Source organism: Crocuta crocuta, unplaced genomic scaffold, assembly GCF_008692635.1.
Source record: "Crocuta crocuta isolate KB4526 unplaced genomic scaffold, BGI_CrCroc_1.0 scaffold115, whole genome shotgun sequence".
Taxonomy (NCBI): domain Eukaryota; kingdom Metazoa; phylum Chordata; class Mammalia; order Carnivora; family Hyaenidae; genus Crocuta; species Crocuta crocuta.
This window is the reverse complement of record NW_027530575.1, coordinates 3615430-3636388: the sequence shown is the minus strand read 5'-3', so window position 1 is coordinate 3636388 and position 20959 is coordinate 3615430. Positions and strand designations below refer to the sequence as shown.

Genomic DNA, 20959 nt, shown 5'->3' with positions numbered 1-20959 from the left:
ATATATGAATATTTATGAAAATTGTTACAATGCAATTTGTTGAAGGTTATTTTTAAATTTCTTTTCCCAGACAGTTTTATGTCCAATATAGGCAACTATATTTGATTTATAAACAGCTTTCATAAGAGGAAAAGGAATGGAAAAAGTGATTTCTATAAGTTTCTTTATAACCTACATAATAAAATGACAATAAATAATATTGATTAAAAAATAAAATCCATTCTGTTTCTCATGGAAGCCTTCCGTTTTACTCAATGTATTTTCCGTTTTACTTCTATTTATTTTTTGTCAATGTAATTAATTCCTATTACATTTTGCATCCTTCCCAATATAGGGGTAATATCATAGGCAGTAGGCTTCTAATTTTAACTACTGATGTCATATACTCATTCCTATAAAAAGCATTATTAACTGTAATTATTTGTTATTCACAGATATTGGCTGACTTAGAAAACCATGCATTATTTAAGAATGATCTGGAATGTCAAAAACTGATTCTGGAAGCAATGAAATATCATCTATTGCCAGAAAGAAGAACTTTAATGCAAAGTCCAAGAACTAAACCTAGAAAATCTACAGTTGGAACTCTGTATGCTGTGGGAGGAATGGATAACAACAAAGGTATATGATTCTTTGTTTGTTTTTTGGGGTGTTATTTTGTTCTTACAATTCTTGGCCTGTATGATGCAACTTGTATCAGACCATGACACAATTTTAATATTGTAATCTGTATAATATACCAACATACCTCACATGCTTTACACATTAAGATTTAATATTAAGGGGAAAATTAAAAGAACATCTCTTACTTTCAGACTTTAGTTGCTGCTTTTGCTTTTTATTCATCTTTAAATCCTTAATCTCTTGTGCATTATGTGCTAGACTTCATAGGAAATGAAAAGGGGACTTAAAGAACTTACTTACAAGCACAGACCAAATAATTGATTGGATATATCGACAACTATATTTCAATTCTAAGTAAAAGAAATATAATGTCCCAGGTACATGCTTGCTGAGAACGATATTATGAAGAAGAGAGTTTCTGTTTTTGAGGCATTTGAATCTCACACAGAAGCCAAGCAAATAAATAGACAACTATAAAAAATGTAATGACTGTGACAGTTATATTTTACAGATTTAACTGTGATTACCAACTTTGCTTTTCAAAGGGAATTGAATGATTCATTTAAAAGTTGAGCACATACATTTGAAGGTTTTATTCTTACATTTCTGTAATTAGTGGGAAAAGATCAATGATTTGTCTTCTTCAGCTTGTCTTATGTGACCTCACAAGACAAATAGCATAACTGTCATGTTTATGTCTGATAAGTGATATAATTATCCACCATACATTTAATGTACACATAAAAGATATAGTTGTCAACAACAGAGTATGATCACATGTTCAATCTCTATTAAAGATGTTTGTTATTAAAGAAATGGAGGCGGGGCGCCTGGATGGCTTAGTCGGTTNCTCTCTCTCAGAAATAAATAAAAAATATTAAAAAAAAAAAAAAGAAATGGAGGAAAGCAATGAAACTGACACCATTGTGAACTGAGATCCCAAAATAGCAGCTAAAGAGACATAATTTGGGAAAGATACATATTCTCATATTTTTGTCTGTCATGAAGATAGCTTGCAGCTGACTGTTAGATGGTGTTCAATAGTTTATTTTTTGACAAGTTTAATTTCTGTTCACTGGGACATTAATTTTTCATAATCATCACATTAAATGAGCACTAGGTAATTTATATTTATATATACACATATGTGTATATATATAAACATAAATATAAATGTTTATAATATATGTATATATAAAAATCAGTTATATATATACACATATATGCATTCATAAATATAAATGTTTATTATATATATTATATATATTAACAATCAATTAATGAGAAAAAATAACTTGTGTGTTAAGAACTAGAGAAATGTCATTCATCTCTCTCCTGCCTTCTCTCTCTCCATTTTTTTGCTGATTCTTTAATATATGTTATTACGTAAGAGTTTTCAAAAAGAAACAGTGGCTCAAAACTTTTTTTGTGAAGTGGTGAAATAGAAAATATTGTATCAGATACAAATCTGATCAAAAAATAGTCCAGATTTGTACTAAAATGCCAAAGAAAATCTTTCAAGCTAGTGAAACAAATCTATTAAGCTATACCTATGCTGTTCTTATGAGAGAAATAAATACCAAATAACAGAAACCACATGACAAAATTAGTCATCTCTTGTAGTAGCAGCATGCAAACTTTATTTTTATATTATAAAAGGAAATGCCCTGATTACCAGTGGCTTTCAATAAATATATGCATCCAAGTCTCAGATTTTATAAATGGGTAGTGGTTTTATAATGTTTCAAATTTTAAAGTCAAATGAGTGAATTTCTTTTTAAAGAACACTATTAGGGGCGCCTGGGTGGCTTAGTCGGTTGAGCGTCCGACTTTCGCTTGGGTCGTGATCTCGCGGTTCGTGGGTTCGAGCCCCGCGTCGGGCTCTCTGCTGACTGCCAGCTCAGAGCCTGGAGCCTGTTTCAGTCTGTGACTCCCTCTCTCTCTGACCCTCCCCTGCTCACGCTCTCTCTCTCTCTCTCTCTCCTAGAAATAAATAAAACATTTAAAAAAAAAAAAAGTACACTTTTAGAGGTGTCTGGGTGGCTCAGTCAGGTGAGTGTCTGACTCGATTTTGGCTCAGGTTATGATCCCAGGGTCTTGAGAGCCAACCCTCGGCTGGACTCTGCACTAGGCATGGAGCCCACTTAAGATTCTCCTTCTCCCTGCTCACATGCTCTCTCTATATATAAAATAAATATAATAATAATAATAATAATAAAAACACTGCATTCTACAGAAAGAATGCCCGTACAAGATCTATTCCACTTGTAAATATGCACGCAATAATTTTTTCTAAAGAAGAAGGCAAAAAAGAGGAGGAGGAATGGGGAAAGGAGTCGGTGGGAGATTGGAGAGGAGGAGAAAGAGGCAGAGGAGGAACATTTATTGAATCTGTTTTGCTTCTGATGAAGGCTGAATAATAAACATACATTAAAATAGGTACAAAAATTACTATACTCTCAGGGCACCTGAGTGGTTCAGCTGGTTAAGTGTTAGACTCTTGGTTTTGGCTCAGGTCATGATCTTGCAATTTCATGAGTTCCAGAGCTGTGCTGGGCTCTGCACTGAGGGTGTGGAGGCTGCTTGGGATTATCTCACTCCCCCCTCTCTCTGGCCCTCCTCTGCTCACGCAGTCTGACCCGGGGCCTGAACTCATGGAGTCTACTGAGTTAAAGTGTTACCAGCATTTGAATTTCTCTAAGCAATCTTTGAGTTTGAAGACATTTTTTAAAAATTGATCTTTCTTAATGATACTGAGTTTTCTTTCACATTAAAATTGAATGCCAACAAGTTACTAATTGTTACACATATTCAGTAAGATAGAGGTTTTAAAAGAGGGTGCTATTACTGGAGATTTCAAAAGATATTCAAGATTAAATGAATAATACCACAGAAAAAAATATTTGAAGAAAAGTTTAGAAATTTTTAACATATCCTTAACCCTATAGGAATCAGATATTAATATCCCATAAACTTAGATACAAATCTGATACTTAACACCAAACCTCAGAGAACCTATTTTTCCTAGTACAGCAGATACATATAAAAGTCCAATGTTTCAAGGGATTTAAAGAGGGAATAGAACATTTTCAAGGTAATCCCTCCTATTTTCATCATGCTTTTACTGCTTTAACAGTAATTTCTACACCTTATTGTATAATCTTTAAATAGGCATTAAGATTTTATCTTAAAATTGTGTTTGGAAGGTAATAAAAAATGGAATAAAATGTAAAAAGAAAAAAAAAGGAAAAGAAAAAACTACAGCAGAAAAAATGGAATTTATTTGGCATGATTATTTTGAAAAATAACACAATAGATGACATTCAGTGTGGTATTTCTGAAATTATTTACACATTTATATTGTGCTTTATTGATGGCTATATAAACATTTTATTGGATTCCTCTTCAGCTCCATAATTCCTGAGATTAAGATGACATCACATGAGATAGATAAACTATGGGTACAATGCTTACAGATTCTTCATAGATATGAAAATTCAGAGCATGATTTTCTCCTCTCTCCTTTCTTCATATAATCATATATGTACACATTCAGTGCTGATGCACATCTTTTGTACATCTATTTTGCGCCAGGTTCTGCATTAAGAATTTGTGTACTGTGGTGAACACTATGAATATGACCCCTACCTCACAGAGCTACCAAGTTAATCTGGGGAAACAAATAGTAAACAAAACACTTCCAAATAAAATGAATGTTATAAAAAGGGAATTGCAGGTAGAAGGAGCATAATGGCTGAAAAGCCAACCTGGTCTACTCTAGAAAAGTAAGGAAGTTCACAGAACATGTCTGCTCTTTTGTGGTGGTGGTTGTTATTTTCCCAGCAGAAATCCAAAGAACTATTAGGCATTAATTTGCATACTCTTGGAATGAGAGAATGGTCCTGGTGAGGAGTTCCAGACTGTAGGTACATTAAAGGTGAATGTTTAGAGTTGAAGAAAAGTGACATTTTCCAAAAAATGAACTCCCTTATGGCTGAATTATAGGCAGTAGGGAAATGAAAGCATGGTAGTGAAGGAGAGACCCAGTAGGCTACCCTGAGACACTTTACAGGATCAGTTCTGATTTGAAGCTACAGAAGTCTTGGAAGGCTGGTTAAGCAGGTTTTGAAATCAGGGGGATGCCTATTCAAATTCAGGAGTGTCACTTAAAATCTCTAGTATACTTTACTCTTTCTCGGCATTATATCCATTTCTGCAAAAATTATATTCATTAAATGGGATGAAGTATGTAAAGAGGTTAAATTAAAACACAACAAGGCATTCCAACATGTTTCGTGCCAAAGCGACTCCCAAGGGACTCAGCAGAAACCCTGTCTGACCTTCCTAATCACATGGAATAAGGTCAAGTCATGTAGGAACTTTGGAGGCATGAGACTATTAGGGTGCTGTGAAATAACAGTGATATGACACATGGAAGGGATGAAGACAAAAAGATATTCATATACATGACATTTATATTTATAGCATGATATATATGGTAAGTGCTTTTTATGCTAAACTGAACATTCAAATATGATGAATCAAATGAGAAAAAAGAATCAAGCCATAAATAGAAGTTTACAATGTTTTAGAAAGCATGATTTAATTTACTTCTATAACAGAAAAATACTGAAAATAAATATTTAAGAATGTATCAGTAGATAGCACATTTTAAAGCCAATTAAAACATTATTATATGTATTCATATTTGTTCTACTATGAATTGAGAAATCAGGGGACATAAAAGTAAATATAATTTTTAAAAAGTCCATAAATACAAGTTGTTTTTATAAGGAGACTGATTTTCTTTAAATGGTGTCAGCTGAAATCAAATACAGATTTAACCAATGCAGTAAATTATATTGATCAATTGGTTGTTTTGATAAAATTTTATTAAAAATCATACAGTAATCATCATAAATTTTTAGAAAGGTTGATTAAAAGGTAAAACACTAATTGTTTACTTTCAAGTGCTTGTATTGACTTACACATATGTATGATTCATGTAAGCTATGAAATAAAATTTGGTGATAGTGTTTAAGAGAAAATATTTGCATTAAAATATATTTTTTGGGTATATATTCTGATATGAACTAATTTTTAGACAATTCCTTAGAAATAGGAATAGTTGGGTTTTGTACTGATTAAAAAATAGTATTTATTTTGGATATAATCTTTTTCAATCTAGTAATGTGCATATTGAAAATATGATAAAACTACAACAGTATAGATAAGAAAAATCAAGTATGTACTTACAACTTAATTACAGTCCTTGTTAACAGCATGGTATATTTCCTTTTTCCAATTTCTATGTGTGTATGTATGAGTGTGTACAGCCATAAATATATATCTGCATTTATATAGAGATATACCTATTTGCATTCATCTTCACCTCAGTCTCTTTTATTATCTAGATAAAGTTCTAAATGTATGGTGTTTAATAACATACTTAAAATTATTATTTTTTTGCTTTTATTCAGTATTTGTATTATATGTATAAATTTATAGTTCATTAAAAATTTTAAATACATAATATCAAGAAGCTTACTAATTCTTATACATATGAAAATGCCAGTTTCTTTGAGCTTAGTCCTATTGTTAAACTCTTGGTAGGACCCAGTTCTTTTTTCTTTAAAAGATGTCATCACTAGCATCTGCATGCATCAAGAATTTTTCCTAACCTTCAAGTGTTCTTTATATAGATTATCAGATTAAAAATTACTGGGTAGGAAGGTTAAGCTGTTGTGACTTACAAGCCACTTTCTTTCTGGAAAGTTTATAAGAATTTATAGCATCATCAAATTATACAATGGGACCAGTTTAAGAGTCTTCTCAGCCAATATTCTGCCTTAAAAAAAAGACCTTATTTTAAAAATTTTCTAGGGACACCTGGGTGGCTCAGTCAGTTAAGCATCCGACTTCGGCTCAAGTCATGATCTCATGGTTTGTGGGTTCAGCCCCACGTCGGGCTCTGTGCTGATAGCTAGCTCAGAGCCTGGAGCCTGTTTCATATTCTGTATCTTCCTCTCTCTCAGACCCTACCTTGCTCATGCTGTCTCTCTCTCAGAAATAAATAAAACATTAAACATTATTTAATAAATTTCTAGCATAACAATAGTAGAAAAAATTATATAATAAACATGTTTTCATCATTACTTTATTTTTTTCTTAGTAATGAAATTGAGGTTTAATATACTGAATATACCGAATTCTTATGTATAAAATCATGTATATAATGATATAGAATGACATATTAGTTCCTTTTTATTATTACAATTCTTATTTCATTGTCTTGAGCTAATTGCCTATATCATATAGTAGAAAGTTCAATAGAAACAGTTCATGGGGTGATACTCTCATTTTTTTTTATTTTAAGAGAATGAATAATGCTAATATTTTACAAATTCGCTGTAAATATCTAATAGAATATAGCATCTAATATCTATGTTATAGCATAGCAATACTTGGCAATTTCTGAAAGAATGATGCCTCTATATAAAGATTGTGAAAAATATTATGTTGTCTCAGAGAGAATTTACTTTCCTTTTGGCAAAAACTTGAGTAAGAGGAAAACTCATCTTCCAAATCAGGATTGGATGATTTGAGACTAAGGTGCAGTATTTTGAGCACTGCTCTACTCCTAGTTTGTTTTCAATCTTATGAGAGCCCCGAATACCCTTTTATTTTCAGAAGAATGAGCTGTAGCTAGATTTTAGCACTTTAGTTTCTATCTTCTGCCTGGATTTCTGCCTCTCATCAGATATGTCTTAGACATCAGCAAATGCAAAGAGAAGACAAGCAACAATGCCCACCACTTCTTTTTTGAATCTAAGGTCCTAACTGCCTTGGTTGTCTAGAAGCACAGGCTCTGTGTCTTCCCTGCACCATGAGACTGACTGCCAAGAAGCCTGCACAATGAATATTCCCCGGACTCAGCCTCTGGCTGCTTGTGAATCAGCATTTCTTAGGGGGAAAACGACCAAGAATTGTTAAGCTCATTTCAATGCGCATCTCTTTTATGGGTCATGACCTCTGAAATGCCTTGTTTTAGTCTCTAATGTCTTTAAAGGGCTAATTTTTGGAGTATTTTAAAACTGTTGCTTTATGGTTACTCTCACGGAGATGGTTTTATACAAGCTTATCTATCCTAGTTAAATGTAGAGGCCCCTGTGAATTTGTAATTTTAACAATTTGTTTCTAAAAATTCTCTCTTTTGTGTGACTTATAAAATAATTATTCGTGTTCTCATCTTACTTATTTTTAAATTTCTTCCGTTAGTTATTTAAATGTTTTTACATGTTTATTTTCTATCCCGTAATGAATAATCTCAACATCTAAAAGTTTGAGGGTCTAAGCATTGTCTGTTGTTTCTGACAAGTCTCATTATTGTTAGTTTCTTTTTGTGTTGGATAACATTATTTTGAAGTCATAGTTCATTTGTGGGGCTTTGGGGGTCTCAATTGGGGATGTTTGCCTCCAGCAAGTTTAGCTTCAACCAAGAACCAGGGGCACCACTGACATAAGCCCTATCAGTCCTCTTCAAAGCTCCAGACTTCACGCAAAGCCTCTGGTTCGTTCTCCCACCTTGGGGTAGGCCAAGGGCAGGTGCTCCAGAATCCATTACAGGTGTAGACATCTGCCCCCAGGAAGTGCTGCCTTTTGTATTTGCTTAGCTCTCTCAGGTTTTACCTCACTGTTCTTTCAGCTATTTGGTTGTTCCCTTGTAGTTTTTTCACACTTTCACTTAAGTCCAGCAATGCAAAAAATAGTGTTATGATAGCAATTTGCTCGCGTGTTTGGTATTATAACTAGAGGGCACGTCAGCTTGTCTTCCTTTCTCCAATAAACAGAAGCCTCTTTTTTTCTTTTCCATTTAGAATTTTTCTTCATAGATTATTTTACCTCTTTTATGTCCTATACTTTTTGGAGCATAGGTATTTTGTTTAGAATTAAACTGTTACCAACCTGACTTTTTCCTATCTTTTGCATATTGATAAAGTAGATCATTGATATATCCATGGTTAAATAATTTCTGATTATTCACAAATTTGGGAATACTATCCAAATATAACTTTAAAAATCTAAATATTTAAAATAGAGATTATAATTCTAACTCAAAGTATTAAATTATATCATGTACTAAATTAGAACAGCTAGATACAATGTAGATGATGATTCACTAGCAATTTGATCAAATCCCCACACATTTTTCTGATAGCAAATTGTAATTCAAACTCGAGCTTAATTAGAAATTTATACATATCTTGTACCTATGGGATCATTAGCAGATTTTCAGAACTACAAGTATAAATTAATGATGTAATAGATCAACATTGTTACTTCTAGTAGGTTTTTGGTAAATATTTGTCATATGTAGTTTACCACTTTTTTTAACTTTTTTAACATTTATTTATTTCTGAGAGACATAGAAAGCATGAGCGGATGAAGGTCAGAGAGAGGAAGACACAGAATCCGAGGCAGGCTCCAGGCTCTGAGCTGCCGGCACAGAGCCTGACGCGGGGCTCGAACTCACAAGTGGTGAGATCATGACCCGAGCCCAAGTTGGACACCCAACCGACTAAGCCACCCAGGTGCCCCTTATTTAACTGCTCTCAGTAGATGTCTAAAATGAACAGATCTCATATATATATGTATATACATATATGTATTTACATATACATGGAGCAATAACTATGAAGTATAACATTTATGAGTATAAACCATGTATTTATATGAAATTCTCCTTTTTTTATAATTGAAGATCTAAACAACCCACTGTAAACAGAAGATTGCTATTACCTAAATAATTTTCGTAATATAATCCCTCAAGCAGAAAAAAAATCATAAATCTATATCCGTCCTCAGTAACTGAACATTGAAGAATGATAACATTGTTTCATCATTGACATACTTTGAATACCTATTTATTTTTTTAAAAAAATATTTATTTTGAGAGAGAGAAGTGCACACACGAGTGGGGGAGGGGCAGAGAGAGAGAGAAAGAGAAAGGGAGAATCCCAAGTAGGCTCTGCTCTTCAGAACAGAGCCCTACATGGAGCTTGATTTCACGAACTATGAGATAATGACCTGAGCTGAAATCAAGAGTCCTATCCCTTACAGAAATGCTGATGCATAGGAGCACATGTACCCCAATGTTCATAGCAGCACTCTACACAATAGCTAAAACATGGAAAGAGCCTAAGTGTCCATCAACAGATGAATGGATCAAGAAGATGTGGTTTATCTATACCATGGAATACTACATGGCAATGAGAAACAATGAAATCTGGCCATGTGTAGCAACATGGATGGACCTTGAGGGTGTGATGCTGAGCGAAATAAGTCAGGCAGAGAAGGACAAATACCATATGTTTGCACGTATAGGAGGATTAGGAGGAACTTGACGGAGGAACAAGGGGGAGAAGAAGGGGGGAAATGGTGGGGGAAAGGGAGAGAGGCAAACCATGAGAGACTCTTGAATGCTGACAAAAACTGAGGACTGATGGATGTGGGGGGGAGGAGGGATGGGCATGGAGGAGGGCACTTGTGGGGATGAGCACTGAGTGTTATGTGGAAACTAATTTGACAATAAACTATTTGTAAAAAAAAAAAAAAAGAAAGAAAAAAAAGAGTCCTATCCTTAACTGATTGAGCCACCCAAGCGACCCTCAATGCTTACTTCTAAGTACAATGATATACAAAATTTCATTTCATTTACTTTGTATAACAAATATGTTGAGAGCATAGTCTTAATTATTTGATTTTGGCAAAGGTTGAGTTTTTTTTTTGTTTTTTTTTTGAGAGAGAGAGAGAGAGAGCATGCTTAGGCAGAAGAAGGGCAGGAAAGGGAAGGAGAGAATTATAAGCAGGTTTTATACAGAGCCCTATGAGGGGCTGGATCTCACCATCATAAGATCATGACCTGAACTGAAATCAAGAGTTGGGGGCATAACCAACTGAGCCACTCAAACACCCTTAAGAAACATTCTTAATTTCTACCTTTCACTAAGTTTGTCAAGATAGATTTTAAAGGCAGAGCTCTGTGTAATTCCAAAATTAGTGTTATTTCTTTTACCCTTTTGCCCACATTTAACCTTTTAATGATGAGATGTGCTGAAAGTGACTTTTTTAAATGCCAACATAAAAGCCTGACATACTTTTAATACTTAATATATGATTTTTCTTTAGCATTTTATTGACATTTAGGACTAGTTCTCTAGAGAACACATTAGGAATATAAGAAAGTAGGTAATTGAGAAAATCAGATATTCTCTATTATATTTATTTCTCTTTCATGTTTTGTAAATTAATTTTTATGCACACAGAATTATAAATATTTTAAGTATTTTCCCCTTAATTTAAAATTCTCTATTTGATCAATTTCTTATAAGCTTTACCTTTTAATAACATATCTTCAAAATGTAACATAACAGACATTTCATAAGAATTCAGACTGTATTTTAAACTTTATTCTAAGAATAGGCATGAAGAACTACTAAATTAGTATTTTTAAAGAACAAAAACATGTATTTAATTAAACTCCAGAAAATTCACATACATGAATACAAATTTATAAAGGTCACATTCAGTTTATTGTTTTTAAAATAAAAATTTCTTATTAAAAGTGTTCACAAATATTCTTTTTCATTTAACTTTTATGTCGATATTATTTCCTCAAAGAACAAATTATCTGTGTGAAAAAAAAGGAACTTTTAGATACATGTGAAATACCCGGTATAATTATTAAATAAAAGCAGTATAATTCGAACAAAGTCATTAAATTTCCTGCTATAAAAAAACCATTAATATCCTGTCTAGAATATACCTATCAGCAATATTTCCATCTAACTTGGCTTCAAATGTCTATCATCAGAATTGCTCTGCCTTCCATAACTAATCAGTTATCAGAGCCTGCCTGATTTACATCAGCATTTCCACTACATTGATTGAAGCTTTATCACCTTATGCCTACAGATCTGGGATAATGCATGTGTTTCTCAGATAAACTTATTTTTTCTCACATCACATAAATAAGCTACATAATGATCTCTCTACCTCCAGTCACTTTCCAGTTCTGCATACCCAGCTCACTACAGGCAAACCAGTTTATCACCACTTTCAGCATAATTACTAAATGCAAAATAATGAATAATAATAATAATAACCTTCATTAGCCACCTTAGTAGAACCCATTCTTTATTAGTGTATGTATCCTTCACTGGCTATCATTTCAAATTTAACCAGCAGGTTTTTTCCTATTTTTTCTCCACAAAAATGCCTTGATATAAAATCTTTAATCTTTATCAAATTTCACAACTCATTTCCTCAGGTTTAAAGCTTTACACAAGTCACAGTACTATCCATATATACACATTGTCTTTTGCTTCAGTGTCTTTTACCTTTCATCACCCCTGCCTTTGCTAGTCTAACCCTATTTAAGATCCTTCCGCCCCTTAGCTGCATCTTGTCCATCTTTTATAATATCTTTAGCATTTCGTACTTACCAATTTTATTACACCAATCCAGTTATATTGAAAACATCTGTTTTTATGTATTTTATTTTCCCAAAATCTTATAAAAGCTTTGAGCATTTAGAAGTTAAAAGAATCATAAAGTGAGCATCCATATATTCAGCTTAATTTTATAGTTAATATTTGCTCATCCATCAAATTTTTAATGCATTCAAAGTACTAGACCTAGACACCCTTCATCCTAAAAAAAACATTGCATGCTTATTAACTAGGTTGAATATTTTTAGACCTTTTAAATGAAATTAAAATGTAGTAAAATGCATAAATCTTAAGTGTAACCTCAAAGAAGCTTTTTCCAAATATGCATACCTATATAATTCAAACCACTAACAAGACAGAGAACATTAACCATTACCCCAGAAAGTTACCTCATATCCCTATTTAATCAGTCCCCAGCTTCCACATCTCTGAAGAGAACTACTCCTTAAAATTTCTTTCAACTTAAATTAGTTTGGCCTATTCATGAACTTTGTATGGCTGTAATCACACATTTCACACATTTTTTTAGGTTTCTGTCAATCAGTATAATATCTCGATGATGATTCATCCATGAGGTTGTATCTATCAATAGTTCAATCTTTTTAATTGTTTAATAATAGCTGTTTATCCATTTTCATGACAATGGGCTCCTGGGGTCTTGTCAATATTAGCATTTGCAAATAAAGCTGCTGTCAACAGTCAAGTACAAGTATTTTTTGTGGCCACTGCATATTTATGTTTAAGAAATCTATCAGCTGATGCTATAAGATACATGATCTGCAAAGAAAATATATATGTGGAAAATACCACTGAAAATATTTCTTTACTTCTTGAAAACTATACAAATATGTGACTAAATAAATCACAAAATGTGCTATTTTCACTATGCGTAATTATTACTAGACCTATTTGCTTTTTCATGGTTTTGTTCTTCTAATAATAACATTTTACATGCTGAATAGCAACCTGGGCCTTTTGACAATGTTTATGAATATGAAGTATTATTTGATATACCGGAATTACAGGATGTATTTTTATTTAACATCAAAGCTTTTGAAGAATTTTATATTAGTTCTGTTTCACACTCAGGTAGTCTTGGTGTCTGACTGCTAGGGAATTCTTTAAGACCATGCAGCTTTAATGTGGTTCAGAAATACAAATGTACACTTATAAGTAATGATCCATACAAATGATGATATATCCTCCAAGAAGTGATTTAAATGTGAGAGCATATTTCATGAATAAATACCAAAGGGGATAAGCACATTTCATTTACTCTATTACACTGGAGTCTTATAAACTATACATATTACTCAAGGAATCCAACCATGCCTGCTGAGAGAGGGAGATAATAATTTCAATGATGAGGGTGATGCCATTTGCAATTTCTCTGGAGTAATAAGCAGGAGATAGGAAAAGTGAAAATGTTGATGCCTCAAAAAGTCCCAGGGTCCATGTCCTGTGGGAGTATATTTGTACATTTATTTACTTACTTTTTTATTTTATATAAAAGCAAAGTATACACAAAGAAGCTAAGCATTTCATTTTGCATCAACACCAAAACACAAAACCAATTATAAGTTTCTGTACTAGATTTAAGCTGTTGAAAATATAGTAATATATACATGTAAGTACATCATACGCATGTACATGTACACATATTTATGTAAGTCCATATGAATGGGCATTTACTATAAATATAAGGGATTTAAAAAAATAACAATTTTAATTATTTCAGGACTTGTGGCTTAACTATAGACTTGAAGGCCTAACTCCTCACCAACAACCCCAAATACATTTTAGTGTGTGCAGTTTACTCATTTTAGTAAAAATGAAACAATTAGAGTTGTGTGAGCTTTAATAAGTAATTATTCCAAACATGAGTGTCTCTCATATAGAAAATAGGAATAATAATATTACATATCTCTGAGACGCTATAAGAAATATCAACAGGAACACATGTAAAAACCTTAACTGGATGCTGATTCAGTAAATGGTAATGGAAGTAATATTGTCAAGAGTTATATATTATTCATTGCTGGTAAATTTTTTAAATGTTTATTTATTTTTGAGAGAGAGAGAAACCACATGTGTATAAGTGGGGTTAGGGACAGAAAGAGACAAGGGGATAGAGGATCATGACCTGAGTAGAAGTCAGAAGTTTAACAGACTGAACCACCCAGGTGCCCTCATTACTGGTAAATTTTTGTTCACACTTAAGCCTCCAGTCATTGGGATTGAGACTTTGATGGTTCACAGAACAAAGCCAGCTAAAAAGAAACATGACACTAGTAAGCTTCTGACTTCTAGACAAAGTTCCATTTGAAAGGAAGTTTATGAACATGAAATTCACTTATAAAAACAGCTATGCTTTTGCACCAAAATTTGAATATCAGTATCAGTGTAATCATTATCCAAATAAGAATTTAAAAGTAGATATTATACTTTCTATTATACAAATAATTTTCATTTATTACACTATTCTTAAGCTTGACTCAATCTATTGTCATAAGGTTCTAGTTAGAGATATTTTTGTTATGCATGATTCCAACTTCCCTTTAAGTTTCTTGTTTGCAGGTGACCATTGCCAATGTCTACCTATGAAGCATGGGCATGAATTAATAACATTTTTTTATATTTTACAGTCTTAAATTATAATTCTATTAGATTAAAATAATTTTTAGATAGGTGTTCACATTTTGAAAAGTAAATGCAACTTTCTGATATTCTGCTAATATTGCTTTTTCTCCCAAATTAGGAAAAAAAATATTTTGTGGGTTTTTTCCCTTAAATCTCTGCCCCAATTATTGGAAAGTGTTAATTATGAAATTGGATTATAATTGTCCCCCTTTTATAGCTGGTTCCTCATCATTTCCTTAGTTCCCAGATTACCAACTCATTCTTTTTGACTATCTAATTTTGCTACAAATATTCATACAAACTTCTATTCACTGTTCTTAGTGCTGATAAACCAAAGAGCACAAGTCCCTGGCCTGTCATAGCTTAACTTATATTCAGGAGAAAACAAAAAAATACACGTTAGTATGAAATATTTCATGTGATGGCTAGTTATAGAGAAACATAAAGAAAGTGGGGTGGGGTGTGCAGGATGAGGGACCAGGGTTGCTGTTCTATGAAGTTTGACTAGGGAAGACCATTCTAATCAGTTAAATCTGAAGCACAAATTGCTACATGGAAATTCAATTTGTTTCTTTCAAAAGTGAAGATTTATTTGATTCATTATAATGAACAAACATTCTTAGATGCCTTTTTTAAAACATTATATTGGCATTCTAAGAGCAAGGGTTGGCAAACTATGGCCCGCAGGCCCAATCTAGCCCACTATGTTTTGAATGGCTTTGGTTTTTACATTATAAGAATTGGTGGGTCACCTGGCTAGCTCAGTTGGCTAAGCATCTGACTCTTGATTTCAGCTCAGGTATGTGGAGCATGCTTGGGACTCTCTCTCTCTCTCTCTCTCTCTCTCTCTCTCTCTTCTTTCTCAGCTTGGGATTCATTCTCTCTCTACCTCTCACTCACTCTAAATAAATAAATAAACTTAAAAAAACAGATTGTAAAAGAAACAAGGTAAAGAAAAGTATTTAGTGACTATTTGAATTTGTGAAATTCATTTTTCAATAGCCATAGAGTTTTATTGAACCTCCTTCATTTGTTAAGCTATTGTTTATGGTTGTTTTCACTCTATAATAATCATACGGTTACAACAAAGAGACCCATAAGGAGACCCCACAACTACATTTTTTACTATCTGGCCCTTTTTGTGTTCCAACCCCAGCTACAGAAGAAAATAAACCTCTATGCATTATTTCTAGGAAGCTTGTAGTGCCAAATATCACTGCCCGTGACCCAAATTTAGTGCACAGTTTCTGTGCACGTTTACGATGTTCCACCACAGGCAACCTCCCAGTCTCCCCGCTATCTGCCTAAGAGCATTCTTTGTGGTATTGAGAGTAAGGTCAGACTGCATTCACAGGAAACCCAATAGTGCAAGTACAACCTGGGGGTAAAACCTCCAGAGGCAATCCTCAGCCAACAGGATAGGAAAGTCTGTGATTCTATTGTAATTTCACTTCTAGCAATATCACTTTTCTCTTTTATGCTCTAATTAACCCGTTGTTAGGCAGTTCTCTCTTCAGTTATCCTGTATGTATGTATGTATGTGCGTATTTAGTAAAATGACACCAAATTTATTACAAGGAGACTAAAACGCGAGACAATAGCCTGTGCATGAACTCAATAACAGAAGTGCAATGAGCAGTCACTTGCATACTTTGAAAGAAGTGATGTGATTGGCCAGTGATTATGATGTACATCTGTTATTTAAGGAGTGACTTGCGGACTAAAGAGCTAGTAACAAAATTTGCATTTTATGCAATTATTCACAGTTAATATATTGTGGTAGCTGAAATATGGGTGGAGGAGTCGGTGTTATTTACTTAAACCACGGTACCTGAAATTCATAAGTATCAGAACCATGCAAAGCAAATGTATTTGAGGAGACATTGTAAAGTTACGATACTTGTTACAAGGAAATAGGATTAGAATGTTAGGGTGTGAGGTTGATAGCCACTGCAAAGTCTTCTTGTAGGACTAAGTCTATGAAGCAGCCCTCTTTCCTTTTATTGAGGAGAATTAAGATTCTGAGGGGCACTGATCTCTTCTTGACACAAAGCAGCCACAGTGAGCTTTCCTGTATACAGTACCCCAGCAGGCAAGCAGAGGACCCTACGGCTTAGGGGAAGCCATGTATAAGAGACTACTGTTGACCCTTGAACAATGGGGAAGTTGGGGCACTGACCTATGCACAGTTGAAAATTCGTGTATGACTTTTGACTCCTCCAAAACTGAACTACTAATAGCCCACTGTTGACCAAAAGCCTTACCAATAGTGTAAAGAGTGGATTTGCACTTATTTATATGTGTAATGTATTCTGTGTTTTTACAACAAAGTAAGCTAGAGAAAAGAAAAATGTGATATGAAAATCATAATAAAGAGAAAATACATTTACAGCACTGTACTGTATCCAAAAAAAAAATCCACTAGTAGGTGGATCCACACAGTTCAAACCAGTGTTTTTCAAGGGCCAACTGTTTTTACTTCCAAAGAAAGAATAAGGAAACAGTTAAAAAAGCTTTTTCAGATTGATATTCTTTGGATATAAGAGAGAGAAAATAAAATTGCAGTTTCATATATTCTATCATCTCATACATGACAGCTGTGAACATTAAGTGGAGCCTAAAGACCCCCAGACACACTGGTACCAAGACCACACCAGCAATGACTCTTCTCTTAGATCGTGAGGGACCGGGTGCCCAAATATATTTATTTCAATATATTTGCATTGCTTCCTTGTTGATGCCCTGTTGCAGCCACAGGTCAATTATTGATTTTCATTAACCGCAGGTGTCTGAGCAGACAACCCTACCTACATCTTTCATGTGCACTCAAAGCAAATCTTCTTCATAAAGTTAATAATAAGAATGCTGTTGAAAAAAAACACATGCAAAGAAGAGAAAAGCATTAATTCTTAACTATAGAATAAATATCTTCATTTCCTTGACTTTTTTTTTATTGAATCGTTTGATTATAGAGCATATATTATTATGGCATTTAAATATTTAACGTGTGCTTTGGATTTTCAAATACTTAAAAAATTTAAATTATCTAACTTTAAGAATAAGCTCCTGATATTTTTCTTTTTTCATTCAAAGGACTTGACAAGATTATTTTATCCTGAATTTGTCTCATCATTCTCTGCATCATTATCAGTATTGTTGAAAGGCAAAAATGGAAAATGAAATAGATAGGTGGAATTAACCATCTTGACCTGATTTTTTTACTTCCTTGGCTTGAGCTGGACAAGCTTCACTATCAAGAACTTTTAAAGAACAGTTTTTAATACTGCAATTTTACAACTGGATAATTTTTAAAGCATTTAACTCAATAGTAATAATCATATCGCTTTAAGAAAACAGTCCACTTCCAATTCAGTGTCCGAGAAGCCTGAGAATTTGCAATTAGGTGGGTGAGATAATTTTAAAATACTGTCGGAGTTTTTCTGAAAAAAAGCAATATAACAAAAAAACCTTATTCTTTCATCTTTGCCCTCTGACTACTGCCCTACTTGATGTCTGCCTCAGTAACTTCATTCAGTCCCTTTGGTTCCACTTCAGTACTTTTTCTTTGAACTTGACATATACCATTGGAGATTACCAGTTCAAGGTCATCAGTTTGCACAAAATTATAGAAACAACTGAAAACCATGAAACATGTTACTGTAAGCCCAGTTTGCTTTTCAGACACAAAGGATTGTCTTCTGTCATGGGCATCTATTTACTGGGCTGCTTATATATATTTTAAGAGAGAACCATACTTCCCAAAGGGTCTCAGGGGAAGAACAAAGTCAACTCAGGGTATCTACTTCTTTAGCAATCTTTAAAATCATGAAAGATCATCACGCGTTGTTAAAATATGGTTGCTGTTTTTTTTAAGTTTATTTATTCATTTATTTTGAGACAGGAGCTAGGGGCAGAGACAGAGGGAGAGAGAGAGAATCCCAGGAAGTACCACACTGTCAGCCCAGAGCCCCATGCGAGTCTCCAACTCATGAACTGTGACATCATGACCTGAGCTGAAATCAGGAATCAGACACTTAGCTGACTGAGCCACCCAAGTGTCCCAATTCTGTTTGTTTATATCATTCTCAGGGAGTTTCCAGACAAGAGACTTTCAGCCCCTAGAAGTCATTGTTTTTTGAGTTTTTATTTAAGTTCCAGTTAGTTAACATATAGTGTTATATTAGTTTCAGGTGTACAGTATAGTGATTCAACACTTCCATATGTCAGCCTGTGCTCACCACAACTTGTACACTCCTTAATCCCCATCACCTATTTAACCCATCTCTTACTCACCTCCCCTCTGGTAACCATCAGTTTGTTCTCTATAATTAGGAGTCTCTGAAAGCCATGATCTTTATTAAAGAGTGAAGAGTGAAAGGAGGCTGTTTCTGGTGAAAAGCAAATCACCTGTCAATGAAGTCTCCTTTCTTAGCCTCAGCCTCACTGGAAAGAAACAAACCTTAGTTACTATCTTGGTTGTAACTATTTTGGTATCTCTTGTGAAGATGAATCAGGGTTAAAATTATAAGTCAATTTCTTAAAAATTTAGTCTAATAATAATTTTATTTTGCCATTTAGTAGTCAGAAGAATTGGTGCTGGGAGCCATACCAGCCTCGCTGGATGACAGTCACAGTGAGGAAATGGCAGTGTTTGCATAGCTCCTGCCATGAGAAACAAAAACTGGTATCTCCTTCTGCTACTACTGGCTCATGTTGGAAATGGCTGCTGGTATTGACCAGGCCTCACAATATTCCAGATCAGACCGATATTCCCCACACAGATTCCTCATAAGGAAAAGCCTATTCCTGCCTCTTCAAAAGAGATTTTAGATGAAAGCTCTGTAGATGTTTGTCAAAAGGCTCTTCCTATGAGTCTTGTAGATCCAAGGCTTAGATAATAAAAGGGGTTAAGAACACAAGAGTTACAATTGAGCCTGGCCCTGAGACAAAGAGCCTAATTTAGAGTTAAGGAACAGATAAGGACAAAACTTAAGTTAACACTTATACCTTTTCTAACTGGTGATGTATAGCAGTCCCTTCCCTAAGGCCTACTTCCCACAAACACCCTCCCTTACACTGGTATCTGGGATGAGGATAGATAAGAGTAGCTAAAACATAAACCCAAAAACAAAGGCTGATACATTTAGGGCCTCCATGGTGTTTAAGCATTCAACATCAAGTCAAAAAAGTTTGCACAAACAACTTATTAACCAGCTCAAAAACATTCATTCTCTTGGGAGCCAGACAGAATGACTCCTAGCCTATCTATATACAACTTAACCTATGTTGTAATCTTAGCATTATTCACTTAGAACAAATATGTATGTTATTCCTGTTTTTTACTAAGAACATCCTGTTATTTCCTTAGTTGTAAGATTTACTCAACCTCACTATGATTGGGGTAATTCTGGAAGAATACTTCTGTAAAAGCTGTTTTTGTATGCTTTCCAAAGCATCTTATCACAAAGCGTTTTCCATTGTAAAAATTCCTTTTTCTGATCTCATGTTATCATTTGACCTATAAATAAAGACACCAAAACCAACAGCACAGAGATGCCTGCCTGGTGATCAGAAAGAATCTCGGGGCTCTCTCACTCTGTCTCTCGCCGACACTGTCCATCCTTCAGGGACCCCTGGACCGACTGGAGCCGGCCTCTAGCAAATTGGGCCCAATCACTGTATGTTCCGTAGGTCTTTCTATGAATGTAGATTGAATAATAAATTAGTGTGTTCTGACAAACCTCCCACCATAATGATAATTCTTGAGCACTCAGTATTCGTTTTGATCAATCTCACCATGAATGTACAGCAAATGATAATAGATATATCTGTTTTCTAAATAAAGTCTCCTTTTGTAAATCCATAGGAATAAGTCTGTGTGTTTGTGCATTTGTTTCATACAAACTAAATCTTAATCCTCCAATGTTTGGCTCTTCTCTGGCACAGAAGGACTCCTCAGGGCTACTTTAAGTGACTTCTGTGATAGAGACTTAGAGAATGTTAAGTAAGAGATTTAAAGATAAGTAGAAGTCACTACACTGTCACCCAATGTGGTGTTAAAGTAATGCTTTACTTTAAATGAGCAAATATCAGTAGATCACAGAGATCCTTCATTAATATCTTGCTAAAGTGGGTACGCATTTATGAAAAAGGCAAAACATGTATTTTCCAAGAGTGTATAGTTT

The 20959-nt window shown here is 34.0% G+C and overlaps 1 protein-coding gene across 2 annotated transcripts in view; it reads left to right on the top strand.

Moving 5' to 3' along the window:
- KLHL1 (kelch like family member 1) overlaps nt 1-20959 on the top strand; it is a 355540-nt gene that overhangs the window by 228689 nt on the left and 105892 nt on the right. For both annotated transcript variants that reach the window (XM_077767989.1, XM_077767988.1), the window contains one exon: nt 435-621. In XM_077767989.1, coding sequence (XP_077624115.1) covers nt 435-621 — 187 coding nt within the window. The remainder of the gene's footprint in view (nt 1-434; nt 622-20959) is intronic.